At 42.7% G+C, this 24,773-nt stretch overlaps 2 protein-coding genes across 2 annotated transcripts in view; both read right to left on the minus strand.

The window, feature by feature from the left end:
* The window catches only part of TOGARAM1 (TOG array regulator of axonemal microtubules 1), an 84,144-nt gene that overhangs the window by 55,789 nt on the left and 3,582 nt on the right, over window positions 1-24,773 (minus strand). Inside the window, exons 2-4 of the mRNA XM_077819722.1 lie at window positions 7,951-8,107; window positions 6,168-6,302; window positions 4,626-4,916 (exon numbers count right to left, since the gene is read on the minus strand). Of these exons, the coding sequence (XP_077675848.1) occupies window positions 4,626-4,916; window positions 6,168-6,302; window positions 7,951-8,107 (583 nt within the window). The remainder of the gene's footprint in view (window positions 1-4,625; window positions 4,917-6,167; window positions 6,303-7,950; window positions 8,108-24,773) is intronic.
* Window positions 2,412-4,342, minus strand: LOC144266285 (uncharacterized). The gene is made up of 2 exons (XM_077819723.1): window positions 3,377-4,342; window positions 2,412-2,712 (listed from the first exon to the last, which is right to left on the minus strand). Exons 1-2 carry the CDS (start codon window positions 3,867-3,869, stop codon window positions 2,582-2,584), a joined length of 624 nt encoding a protein of 207 aa, XP_077675849.1. The 5' UTR covers window positions 3,870-4,342; the 3' UTR covers window positions 2,412-2,581.

Genomic DNA, 24,773 nt, shown 5'->3' on the forward strand with positions numbered 1-24,773 from the left:
GTTTAAGCCAGTGCAACTTCCTTGCATAGACAAGGTCTTACACTGAGCGTTAATGGCAATGACTGATGTTGAAACTGGAATGGAATTAGCATAAAAATTCCCATTATAAGTACATTTGGCCTTAGTTAGATTTTAAATAGGTGTGAAACTGTGAGGACTGGTCACTGAATACAGAAGTTTCCAAATAAAGGTTAAAAGGGAAAAAAGGCAAAACGCAATGAGTATCATTTTCTTGTATATTCATTCATGAAGGTATTTTATTGCATTTAAGTCTTTTAGATTGTTTTTCTTTACAAGTGCTATCTTCTTTTAATCAGAAGATGATGGTACACTAGGGCATGGCTACACTTGCAGATGTAGAGAGCTTTGAGTTAAACTCGCTTTCGGAGAGAGCAGTAGGGAAAGCACTGCTTCTGTCCACACTGACAGGAACAAGCGCACGGGTGTGGCCACATTTACGGCATTTACAGTGGTATTGGGAGTGGTGCATTATGGGCATCTGTCCCACAGGGCACCTCTTCCCATTCTGGCGCTGTGGCTTGTGGAAAGGGGGTGGGAGGGCAGGGCATTCTGGGTCCTGTCCCAAAGCCCCGTGATACATCGGTTCGCATCCCAGCGATCCCTGTGCTTCCGTCCACATTTGGCGCCATCTTTCAAAATTTTTTGTACTGCACACTCTGTCTTCCCTTTCGGCCTGCGGGAATGGAGCCCGAACTGCTGAGGAGTATGCTGACGAGTCTCGCCAGCATGTCACGTTTGGCAATCAAGTTATTCCTTATGATCCAAAGTGACAGTGAGGACTCCAACGATTATATCGACTCGAGTAACTCATATGACGCAAGTTTGTTTGGGGCATTCACGGACATGCTCACCACCATGGAATGCTGCTTTTGGGCTCAGGAAAAAAGCACTGAGTGGTGGGATCACATCGTCATGCAAGCCTGCGATGACAAGCAGTGGCTGCAGAACTTTCAGATGAGAAAAGCCACTTTCATAGGACTGTGTGAGGAGCCCGCCCCCATCCTGTAGCACAAGGACAAGAGATTGAGAGCTGCCCTGCCAGTGGAGAAGCGGGTGGCTATTGCAATCTGGAAGCTGGCAACTCCAGACAGCTACTGATCGCTCACTAACCAGTTTGGAGTGGGGAAGTCGACCGTTGGAATCATATTGATGCAAGTTTGCAGGGCCATTAAGCGCATCCTGCTCAGAAGAACAGTGACTCTGGGTAACGTGCATGACATTGTGGCTGGCTTTGCACAAATGGGTTTCCCTAACTGCAGAGGGGCGATAGATGGTATGCATATTCCAATTCTGGCACCAGCCCACCTCACCTCGGAGTATGTTAATCGGAAGGGGTATTTCTTCATGGTTCTCCAGGCGCTTGTGGATCACCGTGGGCATTTCATTGACATTAACACAGGCTGGCCCAGAAAGGTGCATGATGCACGCATCTTTCGGAACACTGGCCTGTTCAGGGAGCTGCAAGCCAGGACTTTTTTCCCCAGACCAGAAGATCACCGTAGGAGAAGTCAAAATGCCCACTGTGATCCTTGGAGACCCTGCTTACCCTTTAATGCCGTGGCTCATGAAACCCTACACAGGGAGCCTTGACAGCAGCAAGAAGCAGTCAAACAGGCTGAGCAGGCACAGAATGACTGTGGAGTGTGCTTCTGGCCGTTTAAATGACCGCTGGCGCTCATGGTATGGGAAGCTGGACCTGGCCGATGACAGCATCCCTGCAGTTATATCCGTGTGCTGTATCTCCATAACATTTGTGAAGGGAAGGGTGAATGATTCACTCAGGCATGGAACTCAGAGGTTCAACATCTGGAGGCTGAATTTGAAGAGCCAGAGAGCAGGGCTATTAGAGGGGCCCAGAGCAGGGCTGCAAGGGTTAGGGATGCCTTGATGGAGCAATTTGAGGCTGAAAGTGACCAGTAATGTCTAGTGCCCTGCATGAGAGTGAAGCGCAGTGGTTCCAATGTTAGTAGGAATATGTGTTTGCTACACTGACTTGCAGTGCCTGTTTCTTTCCTGGGCTAAGGTATCTTTTACTTTATGCAATAATAAAGAATGTTTTCAAAGCCAAAAAATCCATTTATTGAAAAGAAACAACTGCTTGGGAAACAGAAAGGGCAAGTGGGTGGGGTGGGGAACCGTAAAATCACAGATTTGCGTATGTCCTGTTATCATACTCAGCCTTCCTGTCTGGATTGCTGTGCTGCACTTCAAGATGGCTATACTGCATGGTGATGGGGGTTGAGTGCAGTGGGTAAGGATCATAGTTTTCAGGGCTGGGTGGTGAAGCTACAGGTGTTGGAGGCAGCTGGTGGCAATAAGAACCCAGATGTTGGGGAAAGTGGGTTAGAGGTGACATTGGGGCACAAGGGAAAGTTTTGGGACAAGGGCGGCGGCGGAGGGGCGGGGGGGCACAGTAGTGCTATGCCTGGATGGCTACAAGTGCCTGGGTCGAGTCCGCTTGGCGTTCCATGATGCTTATCAGCTGATCCGTGCTTTGCTGCCAGAGCTCCTCATCCTGCTGGCGGATCCTCCTTGCACTGTCCCACCACTCCTGCACTTTTCAATTTTCATTACTTGAATGCTGCATTAGTTCATGCAACATGTCTTCCTTGCTTCTACGTGGCCTCTTTCTGATTCTTTGGAGTCTTTCGGCCAGTGGTAACACGGACAGCTGAGATCTCAAGGTTTCATCTGTAAAGGCAAAATGCAACACTTAACAGAGGCAGCATTGTTCACACCAGACAGCAACGATTCCCCCGTACTTAAGGGCAAGCACAGTCTACACAAGAGCATAATTTGCCAGTCCCAAAGCAAGTGCACACAACCCACAGGAGCCCAAAAATGGTGAGTAAGCACAGGGTCAAGCGTGACTGATTGTTTCACAGCTGTACTGTCCTCTGGGTTTCCGTGCCTTAGGGAGAGCCAACAGTGGCAGGGGGCCCCCTATAATGAACACTATCCCCACATTTTCCACAGGAGTTCATCCTGGAAGATCTCGCTGCTGAGGGTGACCTGGGAAGCAAAGGAAGGTCTTCTACTGCAATGCAGCTTCCGCCCTGGCCCATATGCAGGTTGCCTGTGTGCAGCAATGTTCCCCACGCCCCTCACGGCACAGTGGCATGGACAAGTTAGCCTTACTGGGACAAGGAACACGGTGGCTCTCCTGAGAAACCTGCGCAAGCACATTGCCCAAGTTCTGGATGAGACCTTTGAAGAGATCACTGAGGCCAATTACCACGATGTAAAAGAGCACATTAATGCCCTATTCCGCATCTAGGCATGCATGCAGTCCATACTCTCCTCACCCCAAGAGCCCGCACCAAATAACTTCCTTCCCAAAATAAAAGCTGCTTACCGGGAACCTCCTCTGGTGTTTGTCCTTCCCCAAGCACCAGCCGCCGCAACTGGCTACCTTCCTCCTGGCTTGAGAACAGCTCCTGGCTGCATGCATCTAGGGATTCCGGGGTGTCTTCCTCCGCCTCAGCACCCTTACTCCCGCTTTGCTGCTGCTCTTCCTCCTCTTCCCGCCTTGTTGAACTGGGCTCTGAAGTGTCCATGGTGGTACTCGGAGTGGAGGTGGGGTCGGCCCCAAGTATCGCATCCAGCTTTTTACAGAAACGGCAGTTCGCAGGGGCAGCACCGGAGCGGCTGTTTGCCTCGCGGGCTTTGCAGTAGGCATTCCGCAGCTCCTTCACTTTAACCCTGAACTGCAGTGTCTCGGTCATGGCCCCTTTCCAGCATGTCCCTTGATATCTGCCTGAAGGAATCTTCATTCCTATGGCTGGAGCACAGCTGGGACTGGACAGCTTCCTCCCCACAAACAATGATGAGGTCCAGCACCTCGCCATTGCTCCATACTGGGGATGGCCTGGCTCGTGGAGGCATGGTCACCCAGAAAGATTTGCAGAGAGCACTCCACGCCTGGCTGAGCAAACAGGAAGGGGATTTTCAAAATTCCTAGAGAATTTAAAGGGCGGGTCTGATGGTTGGTCACCTGAGGGCAGGGCAGTAGAGTTCAAAGTGATGACCAGAGTGGCTAGAACAGGCATTGTGGGACACTTCTGGATGCCGATCAGAGCGCATGACCAAGGCGTCCACACTGGCGCTGCGGCGCTCCAGTGGGGGCGCACAAAACGTTATTCCACTCGCCGAGCTGGAGTACTAGGAGGGACCAGCCGCAGAGTCAGAGCGCTGTACGTGCCTTGCCAGTGTGGATGGGTAGTGAGCTAGGGCACCCGGGGCTCCTTTACTGCACTGTAACTCGCAAGTGTAGCCAAGCTCTTAAGTGTGTTCCAACTGAGACAATTCTTGCCTAGTACATTACATATTTGTGCACTTATCTAGAGTATAAAAGCAAAAACAGATTAATCTAACTGCAAATATATTTTTTTAAATGTATAAACAAAAAAGAGCCGAAATTTTCAAAAGCTGGGTCTTGACCATGTGCCCACAACAGTGCATATGCAAAACCCGCTTTACAGGCGCAAGCAGGATAAGTGCACATTTCCCAATGCATTCACACAGATGCAGGTTTTGCGTACACTTTTTTGAAGGCCACTTTCAAAGTGTGACCATAAACTTTTATTTTTCTGCAATATTTTTACCTGCATTGTCTCCTGACTTTTGATTGAGAAGCTTCTGAGGACTGGGCTTGGACAACCCTTCAAAGCTTTTAAGAGGCCAGGAATTTGAAAAGTTAACAGCATGATCTTGAGACTTCTTTGGAGATTCAGCAGGAGGGGAGGTGTGCTTTGGACTGTTTCTAGGTGATGAGAGTGGATAAGATGGAAGAATGAAGGCCCCTTGGCTTGTATTAGAACTTGGAAAGGACAAAGTACGCTCTGCTGGACTGCAAAAAGTTCGTTGGGTCTTGGTAAAATTTAGGCTGGCACAAACTGATATTAGAAGGAATGAAAAGATATTATTTATACTAATTAACCTCTTTAACAACCAACAACATTTTAATTTTACTTCTCTTTCTAGCCAACTTGTCCTTCAATTAGGCTTTAAAATACTCTGAAAAAAAAACTAATTTTAGGAGGAATCAAGCATTATTTTGTTAAGGACTTGTCTACACATTAGAGTTAATCAGAATAAGGTAGGGTGTGAATTTGAAGTGGATTAACTATTCCTGAATAACGCCACATGTAAATGCTCTTATTCCAAAGAGAGAGTGCTTTATTTCAAGTTGGTTTACCCAAAATGGATTAAGCCAATTCAGAATAAAGGCACTTTTATTCCAGAATAAGAGCATCCCCACTTGGAGGTTATCATTAACAGCTATTCCAGAATTATTCTCCATGTAGACAAACCCACAGTTGATAATCAAGTCCATGACAATCACCATCTTTAAAGTATCAGTCTAAAACAGTCAAAATGCTAGATTCAATAGGATACCATTAAGAAGACAGTGGCATTTAATTCTGGTTGGGTATACTATTACAGCAATAATTTGTAGCAAAATAATACATTTACCCAAACTATTATAAGTGAAGGTCAGAGCTTTACTTGAGCGAGAGATGCAAGCTAATAGAGCAGTGGTTCCCAAACTTGTTCTGCTGCTTGTCCAGGGAAAGCCCCTGCTGGGCGGGGCCAGTTTGTTTACCTGCCACGTCGGCAGGTTCGGCTGATCGCGGCTCCCACTGGCCACGGTTCTTTGCTCCAGGCCAATGGGAGCTACTGGAAGCGGTGGCCAGTACATCCTCAGCCTGTGCTGCTTCCAGCAGCTCCCACTGGCCTGGAGCAGCGAACCGCAGCCATTCGGAGCCGCAATCAGCCGAACCTGCGGACATGCAGGTAAACAATCTGGCCCGGTCCGGAAGGGGCTTTCCCTGCACAAGCGGCGGAACAAGTTTGGGAACCACTGTAATAGATGAATTGTTCATACCATCTAATTTCATGTGTTTAGTACAAGCTACCTGGTCTCTCAAAAATTCTACTTCCATGTTTGTGTTTGGTTATACTTTGACTATAAGCTATTTGTTTTTTCATCTCATCTATGTTCTTTTACTAAACACAGAAAATTGCCAAATCATATTTCATCCAAATAAAAATAAAATATTTACTAAGAGACCTGACACAGGACAACACAATAATGCTCTCAAAGGGGCGTGCACAAATGTGGAGTACGATTATAGTCCATGTACCTTTATCTTGCCGATGGTTATTTAATCCTAAAAGTTGTAAATCAGAACCCACACTACCACTCTTTCCACGTATCTGTGAGTATCCAAGTTGTCCACATTTCCCTGAAATATGTGGCTGATGAGAGCCCACAACACCTTACAAAAGGAAAAAAAAATATCAGCAAGTACCTCCATATGCAGTTTAAAAACACAATTAAAACTGAAACACAAACTTAAAACCCTTTTTGAATAGTTATAAAAATAATATATTAACAGTGATTAAAAACTCTTTTTTAATTTGGATAATAAAACCTAAATGAAAAGTTTGAAAGTTTTCAGTGCTGCACTCATGAGTTTCTAAGCAACCTTATAATGTTCTTCATGCACATAAGCTAGAATAATGGCTGGCATTCACGCAAAGAAGCCTGTGGTTCTACCAAGGCATATTACCAACAATGGGATTTGTAGAAGGTGAAACAAAAACCAAACAAGTAATTTCTTCTTGGAATATGGAAAAATAAAGGGGAGAAAAATGCCTTAAAAACAAAAAAATATGAAGTTTTTCTTTAAAATGACATCATTCTTAACAGAATAGTAAATACGCTTGGAATTCCAAATATGTCAATGCTTCCCAACCGGGGCTGAATATAAACAGTGCACTGCCAAGAAAAGGGAATGAAACAAGTTTGGTCTTGCCCAGTGTCTCCACGTGCCTTTTCACTATTAGAATACAAAAGATAGCTATCGTAAGTTAAGCATTGCACTGAATGCCCAATCTTTTATAGAATTGATCTTTAAAAAGGTTCCCAATTATTTTAAAAGGGAAAAAAAAATCTCATTCTTCAAAACCGTTCTCAAAAGTCACTTTTCACCACCAAAAACTATTCAGGCACTTTCTAGTTTTATGTCTATCGCCGACCAATTATTAAAAAACACAACAGAAAAGGGAAAATGTGAACATACGCAATAGAAAACCATTTCACTACTGACAAAAACATATTTCTGAAAAGGATACATTATATAAATGTAGCCATTGCGGCATGTTGCCAAATTTATAGTTCAGTGCTGGGTTTATTAAGGTTACTATTCAATAGGGTCTTTGCTAGAACAGTTTCCATGGCAATAAATCACTATTTTCTCAAACTGTTCCCATTGAGACGTTGTCTCAAACTGTTCCATTGCTCTTCCATTTACTATTCAATCTGAAGTTTGAACTGTATTTTACACAATGCACAAGAACTCTGGTCAAAACTGTTTCCTTGCTGATCTACACAGAAATTGTGATACAGCATTTTTTCTACATTTTAAAATCAGGAGGAAGGTCTTGACTCAAGGTCACCCTGAAATGTCGTCATTCATTTTAGCTGTTAAAAGACTGAACTATTTCCTATTAATCATTTCTTAAATGGCCAAATTAAATTGCATACTTTGAAACTAAGGGCATGCGTACACACAAAAGCTAAACTGATTCAACAAAAGGTGTGATGTTAAATAAATTTAGATAAACCAGTGCAAATTTCTGTGTAGACCAGGATTAAGAATCTGATTGTAGTTCTTGTAAATCAGCACAGTGCCCATGATTTCAATACAGCTATGCCAATTTATTGCAGCTGAGGAAATACCTCTGCTTTTATTTACTCAATACTGGAGCCTTCCTGTTTAAAAAAACAAAAATCACCAAATGATTAAACATTCTCAGAATGCTGTAAATGAGCACAGATGTCTTACCAAGTTTTCCTAAATGTACCTGATCACTAACAGATCTTCTGCTTATTTAAATACAATTATCTACAATGATACTTACCAGGACAAACAGGAGAATGCTCAGAGTTAAGATCTAGACTATTCTGAAATAAATTCCTTGAAGCTTTTTTTCTGCTAAAAAATAAATCATCACTGACTGGCATTCCTTGAGAAGATCTTAATTTTGGAGAATGAAGGAAATCATTGTGTGGACAGAACTGTAAGAAAACAGAAAATGTAAAGAAACATTTATTCATATTAATAATGTGCCCAATTTTTTTCTTTATAAACAGTGGAATCCATAATGAATTACTGTAACACGACATTTAGAAGCCACCCTCAAATAACAACGGTCTTCATTTAGGATCTGCACCATTGCCAAGCTAGACACAGAGGACGTATTTTACTAGAAACTGTGGTGTCAGATGGAGGCGAACAGCACTGAAACCAGCAGCCACTGCTGCAGTTCACAAAGGGGGCAGGACAGGACAGGAATCAGAATCTTACCCTGGATACTCTCAATGTACAACTGTGGAACAGTGTTTGCATGCAATTTACAACTTCCTGTACCCACGGAAATTCATCTGGCCCATAATGTGTACATTCAAGAACTAGCTACGCTGAATGAAAAGGGGGGGGGGGGGGGAAAAAAGACAATCACCTCTGCTCTGACCCTTATATGCCACTCTGGTGGTGAACAGGACCCACAGGAACAACATAAGGCTGGCATAAACCACTACCCTCACAAGCCCCAGTGAAAGCAGTATAATTGTGCATGCCGGGGAAGAGAAGGGAAGGGATGCCTCCACAACATACTGACACTTGAAAACTCTGGGCTCTGAGACAGCTCAGAGAGAGCAGTCAGGAAGCTGTCATATAACAGCAAGCTTTGGGATGCTCTAATTTACACCACGGGCTGCACCAGCCTCTAGCCAATCCAGAATCTCACTCAAAGTCACAGCTGATTTCTCTCATTCTGAAACTTGCAAATGTCATTTTTCCAATTACCTTACATTTAAGATAAGCTTTCCTGAAGTTATCCAGATAAGATGATTCATCAGTATAAAAGCAGGGATGAAGCAGGAATAAAATCTTTTATGCAAGTAAAGGTACTTCAATTTGTTTCAGAGTAGCAGCCATGTTAGTCTGTATCCACAAAAAGAACAGGAGTACCTGTGGCACCCTAGAGACTAACAAATTTATTTGAGCATAAGCTTTCGTGTGCTACAGCCCACTTCATTGGATGCATGCAGTGGAAAATACAGGAGGACGATTTTATATACACAGAGAACAAGAAACAATGGGTGTTATCGAGAGTGATCAGTTAAGATCCTAATCACATCAGCCACACTATCAGAGGCTCGTTCACCTGTATATCTACCAATGTGATATATGCCATCATGTGCCAGCAATGACCCTCTGCCATGTACACTGGCCAAACTGGACAGTCTCTATGTAAAAGAATAAATGGACATAAATCTGATGCCAAGAATTATACCATTCACAAACCAGTCAGAGAACACTTCAATCTCCCTGGTCACTCGATTACAGACCTAAAAGTTGCAATATTACAACAACAAAAACTTCAGAAACAGACTCCAAAGATAGACTGCTGAATTGGAATTAATTTGCAAACTAGACACCATTAAATTATGCTTGAATAAAGACTGGGAGTGGATGTGTCATTACACAAAGTAAAACTATTTCCCCATGTTTATTTCCCACCCCCATACTGTTCTTCACACGTTCTTGTCAACTGCTGAAAATGGCCCATCTTGATTATCACTATAAGAGGTTTTTTTTTTTCCTCTCCTGCTGGTAATAGCTCACCTTAACTGATCACTCTTGTTATAGCGTGTATCACACCCCCCATTGTTTCATATTCTCTGTGTTTATAAAATCGTCCTACTGTATTTTCCACTGCATGTATTCGATGAAGTGGGTTATAGCCCACGAAAGCTTATGCTCAGATAAATTTGTTAGTCTTTAAGGTGCCACAAGTACTCCTGTTCTTTTTTCAAATCTGTTTGTAATTTTAAAATAAAATTTAAATTCTAACAGAAAATCAGAGAGTAGGGATCCAGATTTAATTCCCCACTTTTATTTATTTATTTTTAATACTGATGTTTCAAATCCTGCTTTCCAAGAGTCCTGGCTAAACAGAAGAAATCAATCTAATCGTTTACTGGAGGACTAGAAAGCTCAAGGGATTGATAAATGGGATATGGAGCCTTTTGCTGGCCTAAATGCAGCACACACTGGTTGCAATATTGCCAATCCAAAAGTGTTATAAATCATAAATCAGAGCACCACACGCACACAATCATGAACCCCTACAATCTAAAGTTGAGCCCCTAAGGATCATATTTTCAAGGTTTCCTCTGCAACCATAAGGACTAGATCGGGGTGGCCAACCTGTGGCTCCGGAGCCACATGCGGCTCTTCAGAGGTTAACATGCAGCTGTTTGCATAGGCGCTGACTCCGAGGCTGGAGCTACAGATGCTAACTTTCCAATGTGCTGTGGGGTGCTCACTGCTCAACCCCGGGTCCTGCCACCACTCCACCCCTTCCCACAAGGCTCCTGCCCCTCCCCTCGAGCCTGCCATGCCCTCAACTCCTCTCCTCTCCCCAACAGATCCTCCTGCACACTGCAAAACAGCTGATTGCGGCGGGCAGGAGGCATATGGAGGGAGAGGGAGGTGCTGATTGGCGGGGCTGCTGGAGGGAGGTAGCAGGTCGGGGGTTGCTGACGTATTACTGTGGCTCTTTGGCAATGTTCATTGGTAAATTCTGGCTCTCTCTCAGGCTCAGGTTGGCTACCCCTGGACTAGATTAATTTTTTTTAACAAAGTATGAGATTCTCATGTAATTTCAGGAGTGGGGGCTTTAGGAAAACACTAAATATGAGAATTGCTATAAAATCACAAGTTGGCAACACTGTGTAGTGATCAAAAGGCAGTCTATATGGAGACTAAGGTGGTCTCAATCCAGTTCCCAGTGGACATGTGTATCACAAAAACTACAATAACTGGCACCTTTGACTTATCTGCTGAGATGTGTGAATATAGAGACTAAATTATTCACTCAGCCCTGAAGTTCACAGCACTGTTTGGGATGAGATATTTATTAGAGGGGTAGGTACCATCAGAAAGCACTCTATTCAAAGTTTTTTGAATGGAGGACCTCATTCTCCAAGTCCAACAAGCCAGCACCTTTCTCAAGCAATAAGTTCACTTTAGGAACATCTTGACTTTTAATTTCACTGCAAGTATCAGTTTACCCTTGGGTTTGAATTCTGAAAGCAGGAATCTCAACTCAAATTTTTTCAAAAAGTCATAGTGAACACATGGAATTTCAATTAGTCTGATAATTCAACTTCTCTGCAATTTACAGCCTAGAGTATACATTATAACAGACACTGCCTAATAAAATCTTAAAAGGCACATCACTTTGACTGGATAAATGAGCTCAAAATGAAGCTCAAAATAGAGACCTGCAACCAAATACTGCAATGGTCACTATCTAAAACTTTTACATGGAGAAACTGATCTACATAAGCTGTAAAACCTTACTACAACTGAACAACAAAAGATGCAGTGTAAACCACAAGACAGTGGCCAATGGTAAAGATTATTAAATGTGTTATGTTGCAAGTACTACTGCTGTAATAATTTGACAGGTTGAAAGTTAGACCATCTTGGCCAGCATACACAAGGACACGTTTTGTCCTCATTTGGACACATACAACTCTACTGAAGGCAAGGGGGGTTCAGAGACATGGCAAAGGACAGATTTTTCTAACAGATCTGCACTAGGAATTATTTTGAGGAAGTTCTATGGCCTGTGTAACACAGGCGGTCAGACTAGATTATCACAATGTTCCCTTCTAGCCTTGGAATCTATTAATTTGGCCCATAATCTTTTCACATAGTGGATGACTGTACCTGAAGTGGTGTAATTATGAGATGTACAGTGTGACTGTGAGCATGTCTTGAATTTTAAAGTTAAAATATTTAATTATGTTTCATAAAATCTCCTAAGAAGCGGTTCAGCTTAATTTCTGCAGCTATAGCATGCTATCAAAAGTTATTTAAAAAGTTTAAACAAAAGCTTGAGGGCTGTTTTTGTAATTCAAGAATATCTGCAACACACTTTAAAAAGCCACAACCCTGCCAAAAACAACACCTCTCTGAAATGGAAAAAATGTTTGAATTCTGAAGTTTATTAAGTTATCCATTTTAAACTGTGCTGTCTCTAGTAAGCTTCTTTTCCTCAAAATGAAAAATCCGTTACAGCCTGCATGTAGTAAGTTGGCAGCGAATTCTAGTCTCTCTAAATTCCAAAGAATCACTTAGCTATTTTGGTTTAAAATGGAACAAACAATTTTTTCAACTGGTTTATGGGGGAAGGTTGTTTGCTTTTGTGATACTATTCCACGTGTACACATGCAAGCATAGCAGTTCTGAAACTGAAATGGTTTCTAAATTTGCTTTTATCTTTATTAGCCAAAACACCAAAAGCCTAAATTTCATTTTAATTTTATCTTTTGAATTTTATGCACTGCTGCCACACAAACTATATTTAAAAGTTAATCCATAGATCAATTCCAAATCTTCATATTCAGGGGCTTAAAACCAGTCCATTGAAAAAACACAACAGCTTAAAACCTGACTTAAGATCTTTGCCCAGGAATGAAAGCTTTATAAATAATTTATAAGAATTAGTTTCTCTTTTGTTTAACTTGTAGATAATCATCTGGTTTGAGATGTATATCACTAAGATTAGTCTGTACAAGCCCAGATGCTTGAGTCTTCCACCGAGACTAGATCCATTTCTAATGAAAGTCTATGGGGAAACAACTTGCTACAAGTCTTTTGGAGCCACTGATTCAAACAGAATTTGAAACAAAAGTAAGAGACATCTCAATTTGCTACAGGACTATTGAAAATAATGGCATGAAACCCTCAATAATGATGTATAATAATGACAACACACAGCATTATATAGTGCTCATCTGCAACACTTTTCTATTAGCATTATTTGACTAATGAGGAAACTAATACAGAGAGGCTAAGTGATTTGCCCAAGGCTACCAAGAGTCTGAGTCAAATCTGGAATTGGAACTCCAGAGCCCTAGTTCCCAGTCCCCTGCTCAGACTACTAGACTAGACCCTTATCTGGATGAATTTACTACTTTTGAAAATTGTTAAACAACTTTGGAGCTTGAAGTTCAGATAGGAAGCACAATAGTGTACAGCACAGGACAAGCAATAAACCTAGAGCTGCCATGGCTGCCAGCTAAACAGAAGACATAGCTTGAAGAACAGAACTCAAGGCCTTCAGCTCCAATCACAAAGGCATCCACTTGTAGTGCCAACCACATAAGTAGAGCCCTGCGCGGATAAAAATTTGCATCCACATCTGACCCTCAAACATGATCTGCAGCTATCTGTATCCACAGATATAAAGTAAAGTAGATATCAGCAGACTTGCAGAGCTCTAGATAAAATTTTGATCTGCATCCATCCGCAATCCACAAACCTGGTCCATGGATGCAGATATCGGTGGATATAAAGTAGATATCTGCAGGTTTGCAGGGCCCTACACATAAGGATACTGGGTTCCATGCTCCATGAGGAAAACTAACAGGGTTAGCAACCCCTTTCAACCACCAGACTGTGAAAGTGTCAAACTGACAACTGGAGAACTAGTAGAGAAAAACCATATCCTTACTCACATTGTCCAATCTGTATGCCTCAACTCTGACTAGAGGAACAAGTTTTATTATCATAGGGATAGTTCGGCCCTCGTTCCCATTTAATCTGTGCTCTCTTTGTTGAGAAATGGCAACCAGGATGGTGGTTTTAGTGCACAGATGCTTTTTCTTCTCAGAACAAGATACAAGCTTATATCTAAAACTAATTTCAGAGGACACTGAACAGCCATCAGATGATGTGTATCATTACTGCCCTCACAGGACCCGGTCACCAAGCCCCCAAGGAATTCCCCAACTTAAGAAAATCGGAAACGGAGGAGAGTTTCAACTGTATGTATGAACAATGAAGCTACATGAAAATTAAATATGTCTCATGTATACTTCTCTTCTGAACTGCTGCATAATGTTTAGGGCCCTACCAAATTCACGGCCACGAAAAACGCGTCATGGACCATGAAATCTTATCTTGTGTATGCTTTTACCCTATACTATACGGATTTCACGGGGGGGGGAGACCAGCATTTCTCAAATTGCGGATACTGACCCAAAAGGGAATTGCCGAGGGGGGGAGAGGGTGTCGCAAGGTTATTTTAGGGAGTTACAGTATTACCACCCTTACTTCTGCGCTGCCTTCAGAGCTGGGTGGCAGGAGAGCGGCGGCTGTTGGCCAGATGCCCAGCTCTGAAGGCAGCACCCCGCCAGCAACAGTGCAGAAGGGTGGCAATACCATGCCATGCCATCCTTACTTCTGCATTGCTGCCTTCAAAGCTGGGCAGCCGGAGAGTGGCGGACGCTGACTAAGGGCCCAGCTCTACAGGCAGCAGCAAGCAGAGCAATACCATACCATGCCACTTTACTTCTGCACTGCTGTTGGCAGCGGCTCTGCCTTCTGAGCTGGGCTCCTGGCCAGCAGTCACCACTTTCCAGCTTTGAAGGCAGTGCCGCCGCCAGCAGCAGCGCAGAAGTAAGGGTAGCAATACCGCACAATGCACCCCCCCACACACACACAATAACTTTGTGATTACCCCACAACTCTTTTTTGGGTCAGGATCCCTACAATTATAATACCATGAAATTTCAGATTTAAATAGCTGAAATCATGAAATTTACAATTTTTAAAATCCTACAACTGTGAAATTGACTAAAGTGGACCGAGAATTTGGTAACGCCCTAATAATGTTGCTGTACACTATTCGACAGTTGTTGTCTTCCGCCTTCAAGGCAGCTGCTTTTCAGAACTGGGTGAAGTGATCCACATTCTGTCTTTTACAGAGCAAAAGCTATAGTAACTTTATGTTATGCAAGGTTCAGTATACATATTCTCCCACACAACAGATTCTTTAAGCGCAAAGTTCAGGTGACAACTACCAAAAATTAATTTTCCGGAAATCCCATAATGTAGTGTTAACCTCTTTAACCGTGACTGTGCAACTGGAAACAAGGAAAAGCAGATCAACTTGGATCAGTGGGATTTATGAATCAGTAGCAGTTACTCCAGAAACAGTGCTATGCACATCACAGTGGAGGTCTTGATAAACTATATAAACAGAAGTCCTAATCTGGAATTGCCGTGGGCAAGAAAAATGTGCCAGCTTTTGCTAGGGAAGAATAAGGTACTGTGATGATTCAAGTTTCTCTGAACATCCCTGCAGGGGTTGTTAAGGCTGTGTGGTTGTTCTGTCTGGAAAGTCACCATTTCTACATTTCCTGGTTATGCATGGTGACTTTGGTTAATTCAAGTCTCACTTTCAGGAAGGATATGGAAAACAGAAGGTGAATGGGCAGGTGCAGCCTTAAGTCCTCCCTTGCCATATTTTGTGTGGTGGAATTTTCTTGTTTTATACAGACAGTGGAATTTGACAGGAATGAGACGAAGAGATTAAGTCGGTAGCTGCCCAATGCTTTATTAAATGACAGATTTTTAATACCCTTGCTGTGTTTGCAAGACTTAGTAACATTTGATTATTGGTAGAAATGCAGTTAATTCAGAGGCTATGCGTAATGGCTATTTCTGACATTCCTCAGGAGCCATGTGATACTTGTTCTAAATGCTCCTTCTCATGCCCAAAAGCTTCCCCACCTTTATTGAAAGGTGCACTATGCAAACATTAATTCCCCAAGACCAGGAACACATTTGAGTTGCACTACTGGGGCTGCCTCTGGCTTGAGTTATTCCACCAAAGAGTTATTCCACCAAGACAACTGCACCATTAGTCCAGGACTTTTGCTTAGGACAGTTAATTTCTGCTTCCTGCTAGATGGGTAAAATTCATCGGTGGATGTAACTCATCTGTAATCCTTCATGGATTCCCCCAGGCAGGTTGGTTCTGGAGGCGTGCCCATCCCTCCAAGAGTGCTGCAGGCCCCCAGGACATACTTTCTCTCAGATCCCATCCCCATCACAGCTTTACTTTCTTCCCCCAACTCTCCTTAATTATGAATGAGCAAAACACAGTTTTCAGACTGAAGGCAAGAGCACCCCACTGGGGATTTTTAGGAAATTACAACTCAAAAATTTCCAACTCATTCCATGCATGAAATTTGGTGGAAAAGTCCACATGGATCCAAAGGCATGTTACTAATTTTCAGCCTCTAAACAGGGGTAGCATTTACTTAGTATTTGTATTATCTTAGCACCTAGGAGTTGAAGTCATGGACTAGAACCCCATTGTTCTAGGCACTGTACAAACAGAACAAAAAGACGATCCCTGCCCTGACAGAGACAACAGATGGACACAGACAGATGGCGAATACAAGGAAACAATGAAACAATGTTGGCCAGTATATTAGAAGCTGATGGCTAGACATCAATGAAATGTCTTCAGAGATAGGCCAAGATTTTAGTTTGGACAGAAGGAGACATGTCTGGAGTAGAGAGATATGTACATCAACCTATTGACTGTAGTCAAATTTGTGTTTGCTGATGGGATTACGTAGAGAAAAAAGTGCAGCAGGCGAAGGAGAGGATGGAGAACAGAGCCCCCACAGAAAGTTGGGGGGTGGGGGTGCGCAGATGAGGAAGATCCACTGAAGGAGCAATTAGAAAAAGGAGAGAGGACAGGACAGTCATAGAAGCTAAGGGAAGTCAAGATTCCAAGAAGAGCATGGTTGACTGTACCAAAGACAACTGCAGGTTGAGTGTGGTTCTGAACTTTGGCAAGAGTGGTTTCGGTGAAATGCATGGGGCAGAAGCTAGATTGGAGAAGACAAAGTTGAGAAAAATTGTAAACAGTTCATTCATTGAAATGAAGGGGTGGTAGCTGGAGAAGCAAGTTGGGTCACGGGTAGGTAGTTTTTTGGTTTGGTTTATTTTTTAAATCGGAGAAACTAAATTCTGCTTGTATTGTGAAGGAAGAGAGTCAGAAGAGTGAAAGAACAAGGAGACTAATAAGGGAGATGACGACAGTGGGCATGAGAGTGATCAGGAAATGCGTTAGGATGGGGCCACTGTGGCAAGTGGAGGGGTTACAGAAGGAAAGCAAACTTCTGTATTTGACAGACAAGGAGGAAGAGGAGAAGAGAGCTGTAGGAGGAGGGCAAGGAAAGACAAGACTTTAAACCAAGACTGGATTGGTCTACAACAGAACTCTAGGCTAGCTCGAACAGAATGTATAGGCTTAAGTCAAGAATTATTGGGTAATGCTCTCTGGTATGTATTATGCAGGAGACCAGACCAGATGATCATAACGGTCCCTTCTGGCCTTAAAATCTATTTATAGGCCTTGCAATGGGAACTGGATTGCAACCTTAACTATGGAGCGGCTGACAATGCTCTACAGCAGTTAAGATATTTTATATTCTTGGTGAAGAGTTTTGGTGAAACTGTCTCCTTGCTTCATGCCTTTTTTGGCTGGAACACAAAGGAGAATGTCAGAGTTAATCCATCATGAAGTCAGAGTTTGCTTCCTTTAGTAGTCTCATGTAGTTTGTGTCAATGCCCTGCTCTGCAAGAGCTTTCAGCACTGCATTGATCTCCACTCTGTCGAATGCTTTTTCTTAGTCGATGAAGGCAATACATAAAGGGAATTTGTATTCCCTCAAGCGATCCAATAGCTGGCTTATAGTGAAGATATGGTCTATTATGCTGAAAATTCCTTCAAAAACCTGCCTGCTCTTCACAGCCTGCCTCAAAATGGTAATGAGGTAGATGAACCGGAAGGGTGGAATCAGAGTCAACAGAGAGCAGTTAAAACACCTTAGATTCGCGGCATGCATCCAACGAAGTGAGCTGTAGCTCACGAAAGCTTATGCTCAAAAAAATGTTAGTCCTTAAGGTGCCACAAGTACTCCTTTTCTTTTTGCGGACAATGTTGTGTTGATTGCCGAAAACTCCAAACTATAGAAAATGCTGCAAGACCTCGACACAAAAAGCAGCCAAGTTGTACTGAAAATGACCTGCTCTAAAATGAAATGTATGTGATCTGATGCCTTGCCAAAAGCCCAAGTAATAGTCAAGGGAGAACAGACAGAAGAAGCTGAACAAGAAGTCTATTTGGGCCAAGAAATTAACATGCGCCGTGATCAGGAAGCTCAACTCTTACGAAGAAAGCAAGCTGGTTGGTGTGTATTCAATTCTATCAAGGATGTCCTCCAAGGAAAAAAACAACAAGGCAACCTCTTTAACTCAACAGTACTACCGGAAATGTTGTACATCAGCGAAACATGGTGCTGACAAAGATAGAGGAGCAACAACTATCTGTCACAGAAACAGCGATGGAAAAAAGAATTCTGGGGATTTCAATCTGCGACAGAGTCCCCAGTGAAGTGATGAGTGGAGTGCAGGATGTCGTTGTTGAAAGCAGGTACAGTAAAATGCGATGGGCATATAGCTAGGCTCACTGACAATCAATAGACTGCAGCTGTCCACGAGTGGTCCCCAGGGGAACTGAAACAACCACTCAGCCGACCTCCAAAGAGATGGGAAGATTTTATCGTGAAAAGGCATGGTCACACATGGAGAAGGAAGGCTAGGATAAGACAAGAATTGAAGACGTGTTGTGACTGGAGCAATCTATATGAGTGCTGAAGGACCGATCGATCAAGGTGATATTCTTGGTGTAAAATATTTTAATGGCAACCACCTAAATAAAGCAGCATATGGTCTTGGATATCTTCTAGAAATAGGCAACATCCTTGGTTATTCTAAAAATAAATTAACACCGTTTGCAGCTTTAAAACCAAAATATTTTGGCGGAGTTTCTCCTTTTTTTACTTGATTGTTCTATGCTGTGTGGCTCTGCATATTTGAAATAACTGATTAGAAGAGGTATTTGTTCTTGAAAACATGGTCAGTACTGTACCAAAGAGAAGAAGCTATAGTAATAGAATATTAAGCTTATCTAGAGTCCAAAAGTGTGCTTGGCACTTTGCAACAATCAAAACTAAGTTGACAAAAGCGCAGATGGCTCCCCTATACAGTAATGTCACACAAAGACAGAGCAGTTGGTTTTGTTATCTTAAAGAGCAGTAGGGTAAATTTCCCTTCCAGACCCTGCTCCTAACACCAAGTGTGCTGCTGCACTCAGCCTGGTACAGGGCTTGGATAAAAGATGCTGTTAGAGTGTTAGCAAACATGTTCTAACTAGTATGTTTGTAGAGTAATGTAGACAGGGCAATAAGCTCCCCCGTAGGCTTTAACTCAGCCAGCTTCGAATGTGTTAGACCTGTGCTGCTCACAAATTTGTATTCATGTAATTAGAGGTGTAATTTTATACTGATTTAGTTTAAATGTTGTAACTCATGTTACCCTTCTTAGCAGTCTGAACCTGACTTATAAGAATTTAGCTTGAATCTGTATATTTACAGCTACAAGTTGAACCCAACAAAAGTTTTAAAGTGATATAAGTAGTCCACAAAGAAAACCTGCACTGGTTTAAGTAAAATGATTTGTCAAACTGTGGCAACTTGTGCACAGGCAAGCGCTTTAACACAGCCTACACAACATGCCCTGGGGTCTACACCTAAAACGCCGAATGACCTAGCTACATCACTCAGGGCTATGAGAAATTTCACACCCTGAGGGATGTAGTTAAGCCAACCTAAGCCAAATGTAGACACTGACACATCTATGAAAGAATTCTTCTGTTGACCTAGCTGCCAACACTTGTAGATGTGCAGGTTTACTTCAGCAACAGAAAAAACCGTTCTGTCGCTGCACTAAGTGTCTAAGCTACAGCAGTACAGCTGCAGCCCTACAGCTGTGTCAATGTAGCATTTGTAGAGCAGACATACCCTGAGAACACATTAGTTTACACATTCCAGAAACACAACTTTTATCCTAATCTATACAAGTCTTGGGGGTTAGTAAACACCAAAAACGATGTAATGTCTCCTAAAAACTTTACCACCAGAGAGCTATGTATATTAAACATTAAACTGATTTCGTAAGTTTTCAGCTACTAAATGGCTCCGAAAGTTAATTTTTAAATGAGCTCAGCTCAAAGGAATGTCCCCACATTAATAGTTAAACATTATATTTACACCAGAGGTCAGATACTCTAAATATTTTTCTATGATTTTTGTAGTTTGCAGTTTTATTTTTTATAAAATCAAAACCTAAGAATTAAGATTTATCCAAACATTTTTTCTTTTTGGTTTTCCAAGTCCTAAGAGAGTCACATCATAAAGAAGTAGAGCTGATCATCTTTTTCAGTTAGCAGACGATGTCCCCAAGTACAGAAAACAAATGGTCAATTCAGCAATGGCATGAGCACATCACATGCCTCTTCACTGAAAAGCATGGAGTTCATGTACTTCCATCAAAACTGAATTTTCCCAAAGGACATGAACTCCCCCCCACCCCCCAAGCATTTAGGACCTCATTGTATCAGGTAACAGAAAGCAAATAATAAAAAGAGTACCTGCCCTAGGTTTCAGATAAAATGCAATTCAGACAAGAACAGGGGGTTGGGATATGAAGATGAGCTAACAATAAAATTAACAGTTTAGAGCAGCAGAATTCTTAGTTTATCTAAGCAGCCTAATATCTCAATGCTTAAAAGCAGCCTAGCAAAACTGGCAGTGTGTCAAAAGGTGAAGGTCCATCTACATTAGGAAACACTTTTTAACGGCAGTGGTTATGAAGAGGTTAAGACCCATCAGGTTTGAGTGAAATTAAGCATGGCTGTACTGATCCGCTCCTAAAAGTAACCATTACATAGTCTAACAGGAAAGAGGAGCTCATGGCTCTCTCAGTGAGTGGTCTTCCTAGTTCTCTCTCCTCTAAAGACCTGCCCTCCTCTCTCTCTCTAGGCTTCTCCCTCAAGGGGAGGCTTGTTATAGTCTTGCACTGGAACTCCAAGGAAGAGGGGTGGGGAGTACACAGCTACCCTTCACAATAAACATAAGGTTAAAAATAAAATTCTACATTCTTTACCTATTCCAAAGGAAAACTGATACAGCCCACACTTTGTCTTTAAGAGTATTCAGATACAAAGGATTTATAGGACAAGTTTAAAGAGGAATGGCACACTTCTAATGCATCAGACATTGATACGTTCTGTCACCAAGTGAAGCAATGGTTAGATGGGAAGGGGTATGATTAATGACTATAAACACAAGCCTGGGCTGAGTTAGTCTAATAGTGGACAAGGAAGACTGCTACTCCCAGAATCAGGGCCTACTCACATTTTGCTTTAGGTCTATCCTGAGAAAGTCTGTCTAGTTTTTGTCAACAGGCGAGTTGGGAGTTTGTTTCCAACAATTAAAACATACTAAGTACTAGGTTTCAAAGTAGCAGCCGTGTTAGTCTGTATGCATAAAAAGAGCTACAGCTTATGCTCTAATAAATTTGTTAGTCTCTAAGGTGCCACAAGTACTCCTTTTCTTTTTACTAAGTACTAGGCATGTAAATAACGTTTAAAAACAGTAACCGTGTAACCCATTAAAATTCTATTGGTTACACGGTTAAACGTTTACCCAGGGAACTAGGCACGCGGGGGTGCTGCAGCACCCCCATGTTTTACGCAGGACTCCTGTGCTGCCCCCACGCCCAGGGATCCCAGCTGCCAGCCCCACATCAGGGTCTCTGCTGCTACCCAGCACCCGAGCTCTGGGCCCCTCGCCTGTGGCTCTGCTGCTACCCAGCATCCCAGTGCGCCTGGGGTCCCAGCAGCCAGGACAAACCACGAGTGCAACAGGATGCCAGGCAGCAGCAGGGTGGCAACCAGGACCTTGGGTGTGGGACCAGCAACCAGGATGGACCTTGGCGGCCCAGAGGGACTCCGGGCACACGGGGCGGAGTTTAACCATTAACAGAAACCAATAAGCATCAGGCTTGTCGGTTAACCATTTAATACAGTTCTTAGTAGAGATGTGAGAGTTTAATAATGGGCACTTTCCACAGACAACAATTCCAAAATCTCACAAATATCAACATACTCCCCTTAACCCGCACAAATAGTGTTGGAAACTGTTTGCCTTTTAGTGAAGACTGAGACAAACCCTTTTCAAAACCATTACAAGACACACACAAGACATCATGCTCTATCAATTCTAGCACAGTTTCTGTAATTGTGTGGATAACAATATGACACTTTTTATACTAGTGGTTGAACTGTACCCAGCACTTCACTCAGAAAGTGGCTAAATGAAGCAGATCTGGCTTGCATGTTGTGATTATGTGTATCTAGTTTAGCAATAGACTTTTCAGAATAACCAGAATTTGGATGCTAACTTTTATTCTGGCAAGTACTTAGCAGTGTATGGGTACAATGTTATGTGGGGAAGAGTTACATTTTAATGTAAAGGTTATGATTAAGGAATTTTCTGGTTATTCAGCCACCCTTCAAGTAAGAGTGGACAAGGGGCACATGGGATTATCAGAGGCAGAGTGCGACTGACAAAACCTTCAAATTCAAACACCGCAAAGTCATCACTCTGCCTTACAGACAACTACAACATAAGAATAGACAGACTATAAAATGAAAGTGAGGCAGACAGTTCTAAGTCACAGGTAGGGGAAAGACAGGAACAGAAAACATTTCCAGAGGGGACTGGGTATCTCTGAGAAAAGTTTAGGAGATACAGAACATTCCATTTTTAAAACAAAAATGAAGTTCAAATACAGTCCTACAGGCTGCATCTTCACTCCGGAAGATAATCCTGTCACACTAACCACAGAAATTTGAACAGCAGTACTGAAGGCAAGTAGAGTCTTTTTATTTTCACTGAACGGCTCCTTGGCAAAGCCTTGAACAGCAAGAGTAATGGAGCTGTCTGCAAGCTCATGAAAGATGTAGAGCAATGTAATATCATGTTCGGATTTTGCAACCCAAAGGCTAGAATTTGGATGCCTAAATCGCATTATGGATCTAGCCCCAACTGCCACTTAGCCCAAAATTCAGATCCTCAAAACCCCCACTCAGCTTCCAGCTAACCCTTGTAGGTACTGAAGTCCCCAGGCACCCATGTTTCCTTTAGGCATCTAAAAATCTGCCACTGGCCACGCGCAAAGCGACCTCAGTCCTGATGCCCACGTGCCTCGCTCACGCCCAAGCCCCGACAGGATCCTCCAGCTAGGCATTCCTCTATTTCACCTGCAGGGCCCAATGCAGAAGGTATTCTCAGAAGCTACCTAACAGATCAGGCCCTAAACCTAAACAAAGTGACAGCACTGGAGGAGGAAAAGGTGGCCTCCTGATAACCTTTAGCCCAGCATTGAGAGTGCTCATCCAGGATATGGAAGTCCTGGATTCAAATACCCCCTTTGTCCAATTTGGAGCTGGGATGTGAACCTACCTGTCTGGAGAGTGCACTAACAACTGAGCTATGAGATATGCTGGGGTGGGTCCCCCAATCTCTTCTGTTGAAGCCATTCCACTTCATGTAAAACACTTAAATACTCACTGGAACAGAGAATTGAAGGTGGATCTCCCACAGGCTAGGTGAAGGTCCTGACCACTCAGCTAGCTACTGAGTCAGCCTCACTCTGTCTCTGGATCAGTGAACATATATGAAAAGTGAAATGGCTTCAGCAGGAGAGACAGAGACCTCCCCACACCAGAATATTCCATAGGTAGGCTTGGCAGAAATTTTTTAATAATTTCAACAAATATTGATATTTTATAAGCATAATTTCTATTTGTACCATTGAAATTTTCAGTTGGGCAAAATCATGGGGCTTAAGCATTTTTTATGTTTATCAATTCACATTTTCACTGTTGTGGGAAATTATAAGGGTCAGAATTATTTAATGACAGCAGACATTGAGATTAAAAAAGTTACAGCTTTATAACCATTAAAACAAACTGACAACATCACATGTCCAAATATACAGAGTAAATATAATTAAAATCAAACTCAAGTGCTCGCAGTTATTACTGATAGAAATATTTTTTAATGAGTCTGTGTGTGTCCGACGAAATTGACATTTACAATAACCAATAAAAATCTAATCCTTCCAAGCCTATCCATAGGCTAGTGGTTAAGACACTCTCCAAAGATCCGGGTTCAAATCCCTGTCCACAACAGATGGGGGGTGGAGGGTATTTGAATCCAAGTCTCCCACATCTTGGGTGAGTGATCTGAATGCTTGGGTGAATGTGCTAAATGGAAGAAGGGGGCATCACCTGTCTTTTTTTTTCTCCCTAGCAAGAAAGGTCTTAGGCACGTAACTCCAGGAGAGGTGAATTCCAGATGGAGGCAGGCCCCTAAGTCCCTTTAAGAGACCAAGCTTAGGCCACATCTCACCCCAGTATTTCCTATTAGCTACCTTAGGCAGCTCAGTCCCCACTCAGCTTGCTAGCTTTTGTTGATCCCATTCTTAGGCACCTAACCCGCCCCCCCCCCCCCGCATTATACAGAGAAGCTGGGCAGCTAACTCAGGGCTGAGGAGTCCATTGGCAGAAGGGTGCCTAAAATTAGGCACTGCAACACTGAGCCTAAGCCTCTTTGTCAATCCAGCCCATTGAGTTTTACATAAAACCTCATGTTCTGCAAAGACTGTTGGTGCAGCTGTAGGTTCCTCATCTGACACATACTTTTTCAAGTTCTAGTCTACACATATTTTAGGTGTGCCAACACCAAGAGGAAAACAGTGCATTTAGCATGGTACAAGATGACATTATTGAGAAAGGTGGGATAAATAAGAGGAAAGTTTGTGCTAAAAAATTAAAGGTTTCCTGCACAAGTTCTGTGTAGAAGAAGAAATTGTAGTGAACAATTCACT

The sequence above is a fragment of the Eretmochelys imbricata genome, chromosome 6 (genome assembly GCF_965152235.1).
Source record: "Eretmochelys imbricata isolate rEreImb1 chromosome 6, rEreImb1.hap1, whole genome shotgun sequence".
Taxonomy (NCBI): Eukaryota; Metazoa; Chordata; order Testudines; family Cheloniidae; genus Eretmochelys; species Eretmochelys imbricata.